The 13144-nt window shown below is 40.6% G+C and overlaps 1 protein-coding gene across 3 annotated transcripts in view; it reads left to right on the top strand.

Annotated features, from left to right (window-relative positions):
• PMS2 (PMS1 homolog 2, mismatch repair system component) overlaps positions 1 to 13144 on the top strand; it is a 46878-nt gene that overhangs the window by 5957 nt on the left and 27777 nt on the right. For all 3 annotated transcript variants that reach the window (XM_017533724.2, XM_017533727.2, XM_017533726.2), the window contains 7 exons: positions 104 to 190; positions 374 to 476; positions 1805 to 1988; positions 5412 to 5579; positions 6645 to 6742; positions 8456 to 8555; positions 11695 to 11779. In XM_017533724.2, coding sequence (XP_017389213.1) covers positions 104 to 190; positions 374 to 476; positions 1805 to 1988; positions 5412 to 5579; positions 6645 to 6742; positions 8456 to 8555; positions 11695 to 11779 — 825 coding nt within the window. The remainder of the gene's footprint in view (positions 1 to 103; positions 191 to 373; positions 477 to 1804; positions 1989 to 5411; positions 5580 to 6644; positions 6743 to 8455; positions 8556 to 11694; positions 11780 to 13144) is intronic.

The following is a 13144-nucleotide window of genomic DNA, read 5'->3' as shown; positions in this document are numbered from 1 at the left end:
AAAAAAAAAAAAAAAAAAAAGCACTGTATGTTATTATATCAGTATAAAAACTTTTAGCGTGAGTCAATCTTGAAGAAATATGTAAATATTTTAAACTTTTTAGATCTAAAGCTTAAGGACTATGGAGTGGATCTCATTGAAGTTTCAGACAATGGATGTGGGGTAGAAGAAGAAAACTTCGAAGGCTTAAGTAAGTTGACTTTTTCTAATCCTATTATAAAATAATTGGGCCAGATGTCTCAGCATTTTTAGTAGCACCGTCTTGGGAAACACAAAAACAGTTTTTTAAAGCCAGTTACTGTGGTAGATAGCATGTATATTCATTGCTATAGCACTTGAGATACCATGGTCCTTACTTTATATTCTCTTTCAGCTCTGAAACATTACACATCGAAGATTCAGGACTTTGCTGACCTAACTCAGGTTGAAACTTTTGGCTTTCGGGGGGAAGCTCTGAGCTCACTTTGTGCACTGAGGTGATGCAATATTTTTATCCATTCACTTGACCATTTAAAAAAACCTCTCTGAAAAGTAATTCGAATCATTACTGTTTACAGTTCTGTGTCTCAGTGTCTCAGCTTCTAACTTCTGAATTCTGTTTTGTCTCACTGCCGATCTAAGTCATAATACTTCTGAAATGTCAGCAATAAATGAATGAAATGAAGCAAATAGTATTGTAAAAATTTTTTTTTCCCTTATTAAAACAGTAACTTCTCAATTTTAGCATAACATACAGATAATAAATGATAGTTACATTGGCTTTCATTATCAACTTTTAGGGAAACATTTCACCAAAGCACTATATAATTATATAATAGATTCTAAATTTTTGTAAATAATTACATATATATATATTTCTTTTTTTGACAGAGTCTTACTCTGTCTCCCAGGCTGGAGTGCAGTGGCACAGTCTTGCCTCACTGCAGTCTCTGCTTCCCAGGTTCAAGTGGTTCTTGTGCCTCAGCCTCCTGAGGAGCTGAGACTATAGGTGTGCGCCACCACGCCTGGCTAATTTTTGTATTTTTAGTAGAGACGGGGTTTTGCCTTGTTGGCTAGACTGGTCTTGAACTCCTGGCCTCAAGTGATCTGCCCACCTCGGCCTCCCAAAAGGATGGGATTACAGGCATGAACCACCACACACTGCCCTACATATACATTTTAATTATAATATCTTTTGGATTATTTTTAAAAATTTTGTTCCAAGAGTAGTAACAAAACAGAAATCTCTATTTGTGAGTAAATAAATCTTGAGATCATTTATTGTTTTGTAGTTCAAGCTGAAAAATGAAATCAAAACTTTTATCAAAACAAAGCATGTTTAGCTTTCTCCGTCTCACTGTCTTTTAGATGCCAAACCTTAGGTTTTATGATGACTCCACAGCTGTTTAGATCTTGATTATCTCAGATCATCAGCTTTTTTATTTTTCTTTCCTTATTTTTGTGAGATGGAGTCTTGGTCTGTTGCCTAGGCTGGAGTGCAATGGCACAATTCCAGCTCACTGCAACTCCCACCCACCCCCCGAGTTCCAAGTTCAAGCAATTCTCCTGCCTCTGCCTCCTGAGTAGCTGGGATTACAGATTTGCCCCACCACGCCCGGCTAATTTTTGTATTTTTAGTAGAGATGGGGTTTTACCATGTTGGCCAGGATGGTCTCGAACTCCTGACCTCAGGTGATCCACCCACCTCGAGGATCATCAGCTTTTAAAGAAAGTTTTGAGAGAAAAGCAAGTGAAGAAAAGAGTAGTCAGTGTCCAGCATCATGGGTCTCTAACTGAACCCACCGTCCCTGGTATTCTCTCACAGTGATGTCACCATTTCTACCTGCCATGCATCAGTGAAGGTTGGGACTCGACTGGTGTTTGATCACAATGGGAAAATCATCCAGAAAACCCCCTATCCCCGCCCCAGAGGGACCACAGTCAGCGTGCAGCAGTTATTTTATACATTACCTGTGCGCCATAAGGAATTTCAAAGGAATATTAAGAAGGTACAGTAAATTAATCCTGGTTTTCAAGAGTATTGGTTACAATACATGAGAAAAAGGTTTACTAAAGATGTTTATTCTTCAGTTGATTCTCTTCTCATAATTTATTGAAAAATGCTTTATTTTCGTCTTTCCATTAAAGACTTAATTTTAGGATGATTTACGTTTTTCCTTTTTGATTAAGCCTGGGCAACACAGTGAGTCCCTGTCTCTATGAAAAATTTTTAAAAGGCCTGGCGCGGTGTCTCACACCTGTATCCCAGCACTTTGGAAGGCCGAGGCAGGTGGATCGTGAGGTCAGGAGTTCAAGACCATCCTGGCCAATGTTGTAAAACCCTGTCTCTACAAAAATATAAAAAAATTAGCCAGGCATGGTGCCCTGTGCCTGTAGTCCCAGCTACTCGAGAGGCTGAGGCAGGGAATTGCTTGAACCCAGGAGGCAGAGGTTGCAGTGAGCAGAGATCATGCCACCATACTCCAGCCTGGCGACAGAGCAAGGCTTTGTCTCAAAAAAACAAAAAAAAATTAAAAATTTTACTGGGCATGGTGGCATGTACCTGTAGTTCCAGCTACTTGGGAAGCTGAAGTGGGAGGATCACATGAGCCCAGGAACTCAAGGCTGCAGTGGACTATGATGTCACCTCTGCACTCCAGACTGGGAGACAGAGTGGTACCCTGTCTGGAAAAATATATATATACATATATATTTATTTATTTTATATTTTTTAGAGACAGAATCTCTCTTTGTCCCCCAGGATGGAGTGCAGTGGCATGATCTCTTTTCACTGCCTCCCAGATTCAGGCGATCCTCCTGCCTCAGCCTCCCAAGTAGTTGGGATTACAGGTATGCACCACCACACCTGGCTAATTTTTGTATTTTCAGTAGAGATGAGGTTTCCCCATGTTGTCTGGGCTGGCCAGGCTGGTCTTGAACTGCTGACCTCAGGTTATCCGCCCACCTCAGCCTCCCAAAGTGCTAGGATTACAGGTGTGAGCCAGTGCGCCTGGCCTTACATACTTCTATTTTAATAAGAATATTTGTCTTGATTTTCTGAGAAATGAGTAATTGTAACCCTTATGAATTTGAATGCAAATGAAACAGCTAAATGTATAATTGTTATCTTTAAAAAGCATATTAAAAAACTGAATTATAAAAAAAAAACTGTATTGTATGATTACGGTTTTATAAAAACAAAACAACAGGCCTAAATGTGTATAGTATGAAGGCTGGAAGAGTCAACACTTTCATGTTCTCAGCGGTTATCCTTGGATGTGAGACCTCATGCACTTTTTTGCTGCCTTCTTTTTGCTTTTTCATTTTGTGCGTGTATTTTTTATAATCTAAAGTGTTACCTAAACATATGCTGCTTAAAACTTTTTTTACTTGTAAAGCAATTGGTGCTAATTTTAACTTTTTTTTTTAAACGGAGACTTCTCACTCTGTCCTTCAGGCTGGAGTGCAGTGGTGCAATCTTGGCTCACTGCAATCTATGCCTCCCAGGTTCAAGTGATTCTCCTGCCTCAGCCCTCCAAGTAGCTGGGATTACAGGTGCCTGCCACCACACCCAGCTAATTTTTGTATTTTTAGTAGAGATGGGTGTTTCCCGATGTTGGCCAGGCTGGTCTTAAACCCCTGACCTTAAGTGATCCGCCTGCCTCAGCCTCCCAAAGTGGTGGGATTACAGGCATGAGCCACTGCGCCTGGCTGCTAATTTTTACTTTGTTACATTTTTTCAAAAATTTTAATTTTTAAAATAGAGAGAACTTACCTTTTTTTGCATCTTATAATAAAAAAAAATTAGTGCCTTAGCAAAATATAGGAATGTAGAACTTCTTTTTGTCAGAGATAACCATCATTTACAGTTTGTATATCTGTTCAGACTCCTTTTAAATTCATGTGTTTATAACTGTTGGAATAATTTTCAAGATAAATTCATAAATTAATATAATGAAAACAAGTAATATAGAATGTACAGCAGGCAAGTAATACAGAATTGTATGTGGTTGAAAAAAAATTTTTTTAATTTAAATTTTTATTTTTTTTGAGTCAGAGTTTTGCTCTTGTGGCCCAGGCTGCAACCTCTACTTCCCTGTTTCAAGTGATTCTTCTGCCTCAGCCTCCCGAGTAGCTGGGATTACAGGCATGCGCCACCATGCCCGGCTAATTTTGTATTTTTAGTAGAGACAGGGTTTCATTATGATGGTCAGGCTGGTCTCGAACTCCCAACCTCAGGTGATCTGCTCACCTTGGCCTCCCAAAATGCTAGGATTACAGGCATGAGCCACTGCGCCCAGCTGTTTTTTGTTTTTTGTTTTGTTTTGTTTGTTTTAATTGAGATAGGGTCTTGCTTTTTCACCCAGGCTGGAATGTACTGGCACAATCTCAGCTTACTGCAGCCTTGATCTCCCAAGCTCAGTGGATCCTCCCACCTCAGCCTCCCAAGTAGCTGCAACTCCAAGCCCATGCTACCATGCCCGGCCAATTTTTGTATTTTTCTGTAGAAATGGGTCCTTCTGTGTTCCCTAGGCTGGCCTCAAACTCCCGGGCTCAAGCCACCCTCCCACTTCAGCCTCCCAAAGTGCTAGGATTATAGCCGTGAACCATCATGCCTGGTCCTGTAACTGACTTCTACTTAGCATATTGTGATTGTCTTTTTCAGTCAGTGCATATTGCCTTATTTTTTGTCATTCTGCTGCGATATGGGTATACCATAGTTAATTAACTCCTTGATGATGCTTGTTTAGGTTGTTTCTGATTTTTCATAGAGATTGATTCAGTGAACATTTTTGTATCTCTGTACACCAAAATGCTTGTGCCAGTCTTTCTATTATACAAAGACACAATTCAAAAGGAGAGATTATAAAGTCAAACAGAATGTATGTTTCAGTTTTTTAATTTTCATTTTTAGAGATAGGGCCTTTCTCTGTCACCCAAGCTGGAGCCCAGTGGTGTGATCATGACTCACTGCAGCCTCAAACTCCTGGGCTCAGGCAATCCTCCTACCTCAGCCTCCTGAGTAGCTGTGACTACAGGCAGGCACCTCCATGCCTGGCTAGTTTTTTTTGAATTTTTTGTAGAGACAGGGTCTTGCTGTGTTGCCCAGGCTGGTCTTGAACCCGGGTCTCAAGCAGTTCTCCTGCCCTCAGCCTCCTGAGTGGCTGGGATTACAGGCTATATTTTTCAGTTGTTTTACCAGGACACATAGCACGTTGGCAAGTTAGAGGATTGAGACCAGGTGGCAAAAGCTCTGCATTGCTTTCCATAGAATCTAGGAAGATACCTCTTTGCAGATCATTCTGTCAACAGTACTTCTCTTCATTTGTGAGATGATGTGAGAACCTTGCTTTGGATTGTAATAACTTGAGCTGTGTAATTCCTGTAATATGAAAGTAATGTAGAATATTGTGTTTATGTTTTTTAAACAGGAGTATGCCAAAATGGTCCAGATCTTACATGCATACTGTATAATTTCAGCAGGCATCCGTGTCAGTTGCACCAATCAGCTTGGACAAGGAAAACGGCAGCCTGTGGTATGCACAGGTGGAAGCCCCAGCATAAAGGAAAATATCGGCTCTGTGTTTGGGCAGAAGCAGGTAGTGGTGGCCGGTTACTTAAACACCTCTTACTGCTCTAGTGATTAGGGTGGGTTTCCATTGTCCTTTCCAGTAGAATGGAGAATAAAATTTAAGAATTGATTTTTTTTTTTTTTGAGATGGAGTCTTGCTCTGTTGACCAGGCTGGAGTGTAGTGGCGCCATCTCGGCTCACTGCAAACTCTGCCTCCCAGTTTGAAGTGATTCTCCTGCCTCAGCCTCTTGAGTAGCTGGGATTACAGGCACATGCCACCAGGCCCACCTAATTTTTTGTATTTTTAGTAGAGACGGGGTTTTACCATGTTGGCCAGGCTGGTCTCAAACTCCTCACCTCAAGTGATCCACCTGCCTCGGCCTCCCAAAATGCTGGGATTATAGGCATGACCCATTGCACCTAGACTAAGAATCATTGTTTAAAGTGCCTATCACAAAAATTAATGTTTGAAAGCTGAAAGTTTTTCATTCTTCCAGAGACAGTCATATATTGCGTCTTTTCACTCTCTCTCTGAAAAAAATATAAATTATTGTGGGCAATGTGTGGGTTATGAATAAGTAGGTACTTATTTCATCTTTCTCATGTCATAAAATCAAAAGTGGTGTCCTGATGGCTCATGCATGTACACCCAGTACTTTGGGAGAAGACTGCTGGGATTATGTGTTTGAACCACTGGGCCAACAATTTTGAGGTGGGAGAATTACTTGAGCCCTGGAATTTAAGACCAGCCTGTATAACAAGGCAAGAGACCCCATCTCTACAAAAATAAAAATTAAAAGCATTAGCTAGGTATGGTGGTGTGCACCTGTAGTCCCAGCTACTCACTCGGGAGGCTGAGGCAGGAGGATTGCTTGAACCCAGGAGTTTGACACTGCAGTGAGCTGTGATTGAGCCGCTGCACTCCAGCCTGGGCAAGAGAGAGAGAGACCCTGTCTCAAAAATCAAAACCAAAAAAGGATTCCTTGAATTTTTTTGCACTTGTAAGGTGGGTAGCTTGACTAGGAAGGAAAACAAGTTAAGTTCAGCCTGTCTTTATAGGAGGTAACTGTGAATTTTTTTTTTTCTTTTTAGTTGCAAAGTCTCATTCCTTTTGTTCAGCTGCCCCCTAGTGACTCCGTGTGTGAAGAGTATGGTTTGAGCTGTTCAGATGCTCTGCATAATCTGTTTTAGTAAGTAGATTGCTGGCAAGAGAATTACAATTGAACGTTTTATCTTGAGAGTTTTATTTTTTTTAAGATAGTGATTTTAGGGGTAATCGTTTCTTTTTCTTTTTCTTTTTCTTTTTTATTGTACTTTAGGTTCTGGGGTTTTTTTTTTTTTTTTTTTTTTTTTTTTTTTTTTAAAAAGAGATGGAGCCTTGCTCTGTTGCCTGGGCTGGAGTGCAATGGCACAATCTTGGCTCACTGTAACCTCTGCCTCCCCAGTTCAAGCATTTCTCCTGCCTCAGTCCCTGAGTAGCTGGGATTACAGGCATGCACCATCACGCCTGGCTAATTTTGTATTTTTAGTAGAGATGGGGTTTCACCGTGTTGGCCAGGCTGGTCTCGAACTCCTGACCTCAGATGACCTGCTCACCTTGGTGTCCCAAAGTGCTGGGATTATAGACGTGAGCCATCATGCCTGTCCAGGGCTAGTAATTGTTTATGTCTTTTATAAAACTGTGAGCAGTGCTATTGCTAAGAAAGATGATTTATGCAAAGGACTCAGTTACTTAATTCACCATGTTCTGGGTAACTGGTACATTTCAGGTGGTTTCCTGTTGAGTTAGTCGTCTTTAAGGTTCTGTTTAGTTAGACTAGCTTTTAAATTGTTTTATAATTTTAAATGATTTTGACTTTTCTGGCATCTAGTGAAGGCAGTTCAGCATCATTACTTTAGTATAAGAAAATAGACACTTCCATAAATAGGATTGGTCCTGTTAAGATCTGTATTTCTTCTTTCTTTTCTTTATTTTGAGACAATGTCTCACTCTGTTGCCCAGGCTAGAGTGCAGTGGCATGTGATGTTGGTTCACTGCAACCTCCGCCTTTTGGGTTCAAGCAATTCTCCTGCCTCAGCCTTCAGAGTAGCTGAGATTACAAGTGTGCACACCATACGTGGCTAATTTTTTTTTTGTATTTTTAGTGGAGATGAGGTTTTACCTCATGTTGCCCAGGCTGGTCTCGAACTCCTTACCTCAGGTGATCTGCCTGCCTCAGCTTCCCCAAGTGCCGGGATTACAGGGATGAACCACTGTGCCCAGCCTAAGATCTCTTTGTTTTTTGTTTGTTTGTTTGTTTTTAGATCTATATTTCTTATTCTTCCACCACTTGCTTTTGGCTTATAGCTGAAATTGTAAACATGGAGCTTTATGTCTTTATGTGAAGGTGGTGTTCTTCTGGAAATGCCAGTATCCCTGGGGTGGATCTCATGTGAAACAAGCACTTTACCAAGACATGAGATATAAGTTTGCTATCCAGGAGATTTTGAAAGGGGAGGGAGTATGGGCAAAATCCTGAGCACAGGTGGTTAGACTTTACTGATAAACCGGGTTGGCAGTATCGGGGTTCTGAGAATGCATTTGAATGAGACCCACTCCTCTTACGGAGGCCAAGGATTTATCAGGAAGGTGATAAGAGAGCTGCAACACATCAGTTTTGGACCCACTGCATCACCTGTGGTGCATTGGTTGACTGTAGGAGCTCTAGAGCGTTACAGAAGGTCTCGTTCTTTGATGATGCATAAAGATTTGGAGCATAGGTACCCATGAACTGCAATAGTGATACTTATCAGCATGTCACCTGGTGTTTTGTTGTCGTTTCACTTTAAGAATGTGCCATGTGATTGTATTTCTAATTCTTTTCACTCTGGAATTCTGCCCTTACCGTATTACTATTGAAAAGTATCTCAGGTTTCATTTCACAATGTGCACATGGAGCTGGAAGGAGTTCAACAGACCGACAGTTTTTCTTTATCAATCGGCGGCCTTGTGACCCAGCAAAGGTATTTAAAAGTTTGTATTCTTTGATTCTTTATGCCTTTGACTTTTCATTGACAACTTTTTTTTCTGATATAGGCAGTTTACATGGAATTTGGGACTTTGAGCAACGTGGCTGTCACATTATCTTATTTTGGGCATTTACAGAAGTCTACTACAGCTGGTCCCCAACTTAAGTGGTTTCAACTGAAGATTTTTCTGGCTGGGCGCAGTAGCTCATGCCTGTAATCCCAGCACTTTGGGAGGTTGAGGCGAGTGGATTGCTTGAGACCGGAAACTCAAGACTAGCCTGGCCAACATGATGAAATTCTGTCTCTACTAAAAATACAAAAATTAGCTGGGTGTGGAGGTGCAAGCCTGTAATCCCAGCTACTCAGGAGGTTGAGGCAGGAGAATTGCCTGAACCCAGGAGGCGGAGGTTGCAGTGAGCCGAGATCGCGCCGTTATACTCCAGCCTGGGTAGCAAGAGTGAAACTCCATCTCAAAAAAAAAAAAGGAAAATGCAAAAATTAGCTGGGTGTGGTGGTGTGTGCCTGTAGTCCCAGCTACTCTGGAGGCTGAGGTAGGAGAATCGCTTGAGACCGGGAGGCAGAAGGTGCAGTGAGTGGAGATCGTGCCACTGCACTCCAGCCCGGGCAACAGAGCCAGAGGACTCCATCTAAAAAAAAAAAAAATTAAGATACCAGGCGTGGTAGCTCACACATGTAATCCCAGCACTTTGGGAGGCTGAGGTGGGTGGATCACCTAAGGTCAGGAGATCAAGACCAGCCTGGCCAACACAGTGAAACCCTGCCTCTACTAAAAATATAAAAATTAGCTGGGAATGATAGTGTATGCCTGTAAACCCAACTGCTGGGGAGACTGAGGCAGGAGAATTGCTTGTACCTGGCAGGTGGAGGTTGCAGTGAGCAGAGATCAAGCTACCTGACTTAAGCCTGGGTGATGGAGGAGTGAGTCTCAAAAAAAAAAAAAAAGAAAAAAAAGATTTTTCTACTACTTTACCATATTGTGCAAGTTATTCGTGCAATAGATACTGTACTTTAAGTACCTGCGTAACCATTGTTTTTCAGTATAGTGTTCAATAAATTACAGAAGATATTCAACATTTTATTATAAAATAGGTGTTTTATTTTGCCTACCTATAGACTAATATAAGTGTTCTGAGGCAAGGCTAAGATAGGACATTCAGTAGCTTAGGTTATCACAAATGCATTTTTGACATAAAATAATAGTTTATGGGTTTATCAGCACATAACCCTATCATAAGGCAAGGAGCATTTATCTGTGTACACTTTTTAAAATTTCATATATGTGTGTTCTTATGTGTATATATACATTTTATGTGTTGTTTTTATATATACATAAATATATAAACACATATTAATTACCAGTATATTTATTATTATAAAAACTATAGTTATTTAAATAAATTAAACATTTTATAACATTCTGTGTCATCTTTCAGTATAGACTGATTACATGGTTTCTATATTTTTTATGGGTTTCTGTATTTTCTCTTTCTTCTTTCTACTTTCCTAGGAAAGAGAGGGGTTGGATTACTTCTGCCTCAAATTTAAACTGATCATTTTGATTTGGTTACATGGGTTTTTCGAGTTTGCAGTTTAGCAACACAACATTATACCTCAGTAATATTTTCTGGTTTTCTTTTTTTTTTTTTTTCTGAGATGGAGTCTTACTCTGTCACCCAGGCTGGAGTGTAGTGGCATGATCTTGGCTCACTGCAACCTCTGCCTCCCAGGTTCAAGTGATTCTCCTGTCTCAGCCTCCTGAGTAGCTGGGACTACAGGCGTGAACCACCATGCCCAGCTAATTTTTGTATTTTTAGTAGAGACAGGGTTTCACTATGTTGGCCAGGCTGGTCTAAACTCTTGACCTCGTGATCCACTCGCCTTAGCCTCCCAAAGTGCTGGGATTACAGGTGTGAGCCACCATGCCCGGCCTATTTTCTGTTTTTCAATAAGAGTTTAGAGTTCACTTGTAATCTGCCAGATGTGGTTCAATTTCTAAATTTTGTAGCCTATATTGTGATTAATAATTATTAATTACAACAATGTGATATTTTGGTTTATTTCTAATGACATATGTCATAAATATGTTTCTATGTACATTGAATGTGTTTTATGAACATTTAAGCTGTGCCTGCATTTCACTAAAATTTCCTGTAGAGTGACTTTAGGTTGGAAAAAGATTTAGTTTTAGGAATCCATGATTAGAAATATCACTTTGAGGGGTGTGAAGAAACTTTTGGTGATGGATATATTCTTTATCTTGATTGTGGGGATAGTTTCACAGATATTTGTGTATATATGTCAAAACTTATTAAATTGCACACTTTAAATATGTGTAGTTTATTCCATGTCAGTCATAGCTCAGTAAAAGCTGTTAAAAAATGTATCCTAGCCACATGTAGTGGCTCACGCCAATAATCAAATACCAGCACTTTGAGAGGCTGAGGCAGGTGGATCACCTGAGATTGGGAGTTCGAGACCAACCTGACCAGTATGGAGAAACCCTGTCTTTACCAAAAATACAAAATTAGCCAGGTGTGGTGGTGCATGCCTGTAATCCCAGCTACTCTGGAGGCTGAGGCAAGAGAATTGCTTGAACTCGGAAGGTAGAGGTTGCAGTGAGCTCAGATTGTGCCATTGCACTCCAGCCTGGGCAATAAGAGTGAAACTCCATCTCAAAAAAAAAAAAAAAAGAAAAGTATCCTTAGGCCAGGCATGGTGGCTCACTCCTGTAATCCTAACACTTTGAGAGACTGAGGTGGGTGGATCAACAGAGGTCAGGAATTCAAGACCAGCCTTACCAATGTGGTGAAACCGTGTCTCTATCTCTACTAAAAATATAAAAATTAGCCAGTCATGGTGGCATGTGCCTGTAATCCAGGTACTCTGGAGGCTGAGGCAGGAGGATCACTTGAGCCTAGGAAGTTGAGACTGCAGTGAGCCGTGATTGCTGCACTGCACTCTAGCCTGTGATAAGGCGAGACCTTGTGTCCAAAGAAAAAAAAAGTATCCCTTTCTAAGAACATGCTGGTTGGTTAGAATAGCATGTTGTTAGAATGTTGGGGGCCAGGAACATTTCTTGTTTATTCTTTTTTATTCTTTGTATTTTGTGCAGGTCTCCAGACTTGTGAATGAGGTCTACCACATGTATAATCGAAATCAGTATCCATTTGTTGTTCTTAACATTTCTGTTGATGCAGGTGAGTTCCACTGGCATTTCAGTACAACTAGTGACTAATGCCTCAAAGAAGAAAATGAAATTATAAAGCTCTGCTATGATTGGAATGAGATAACAATTTAGGGCCATGTAATTTTTTTTTTTTTTTTGGAGATGGAGTCTTGCACGGCCCCCCAGGCTGGCGTGCAGTGGCATGAATCTCAGCTCACTGCAACCTCTGCCTCCCGGGTTCAAGTGATTCCTCTGCCTCATCCTCCTGAGTAGCTGGGATTTCAGGCACTCGCCACCATGCCCAGCTAATTTTTTGTATTTTGAGTAGAGATAGGGTTTCACCAAGTTGGCCATGCTGGTCTGAAACTCCTGACCTGGTGATTCGTCCGCCTCAGCCTCCCAAAGTGCTAGGATTACAGGCATGAGCCACTGTGCCCTGAGGTAATTTTATTTTTTTAAACAGAGTTCCCACTTTCTACTTGAAACTATGTTAATTGTATTATTGGGACAATGTAACTTTTTTTATGTCAACCAAGGGAGAAAGTAGACTAAATGTTCTTCCTAATTTCAGAAATAATTCATTTCATATAGAATTTTCTGATTGTTGAAGTTCTGGTTTATTGACATTCACTATTTTTTCTAGGTACTTAGAAATACATATGCACATACCCTAAGAAATACCTTCTCTCCTCTCTCTCTCCCCCTCACTCTCTTATTCTTTGAGATGAGGAAATAATTTTGTATTCTGCTCTTTGTCCTTAGATGTGAATGCTTTCTTTTCCATGTTATTAAAAATTAATCAGAAATGCGATTTTAATAGGTGAATTATATTCCAATGCATGGTTATACTTTGATATTTTAATTTTTAAATTTTTCAAAATATAAGTTGTTTTTAGTTTTTGGAAATTATAAATACTGTTCGTATAATTAAATCATTATCTACATCTTTATTTCTTTTTAATTTTTTTAAATTTTGAGACAGAGTCTTTTTCTCTCTCCCAGGCTGGAGTGCAGTGGTGTAATCTCAGCTCACTGCAACCTCTGCCTCCTGGGTTCAAGTGACTTTCCCATCTCAGCCTCCTGGGTAGCAGGGATTACAGGTGCCTGCCTCCATGCCCAGCTAATTTTTTGTATTTTTAGTAGAGATGGGGTTTGCCATTACGGCCAGGCTTGTCTCAAACTGCTGACCTTAACTGATCTGTTTGCCTCAGCCTCCCAGAGTGCTGGATTACAGGCGTGAGCCAATACATTTTCAATTATTCTTTTTTTTTTTGAGACGGAGTTTCACTCTTGTTGCCCAGGCTGGAGTGCAATGGTGCGATCTCGGCTCACCGCAACCTCCGCCTCCTGGGTTCAGGCAATTCTTCTGCCTCAGCCTCCTGAAGTAGCTGGGATT

This window comes from Cebus imitator, unplaced genomic scaffold (assembly GCF_001604975.1).
Source record: "Cebus imitator isolate Cc_AM_T3 unplaced genomic scaffold, Cebus_imitator-1.0 Scaffold82, whole genome shotgun sequence".
Classification (NCBI taxonomy): Eukaryota; Metazoa; Chordata; class Mammalia; order Primates; family Cebidae; genus Cebus; species Cebus imitator.
The sequence above is the reverse complement of the archived record's forward strand: the minus strand, read 5'-3'. Positions and strand labels throughout refer to the sequence as shown.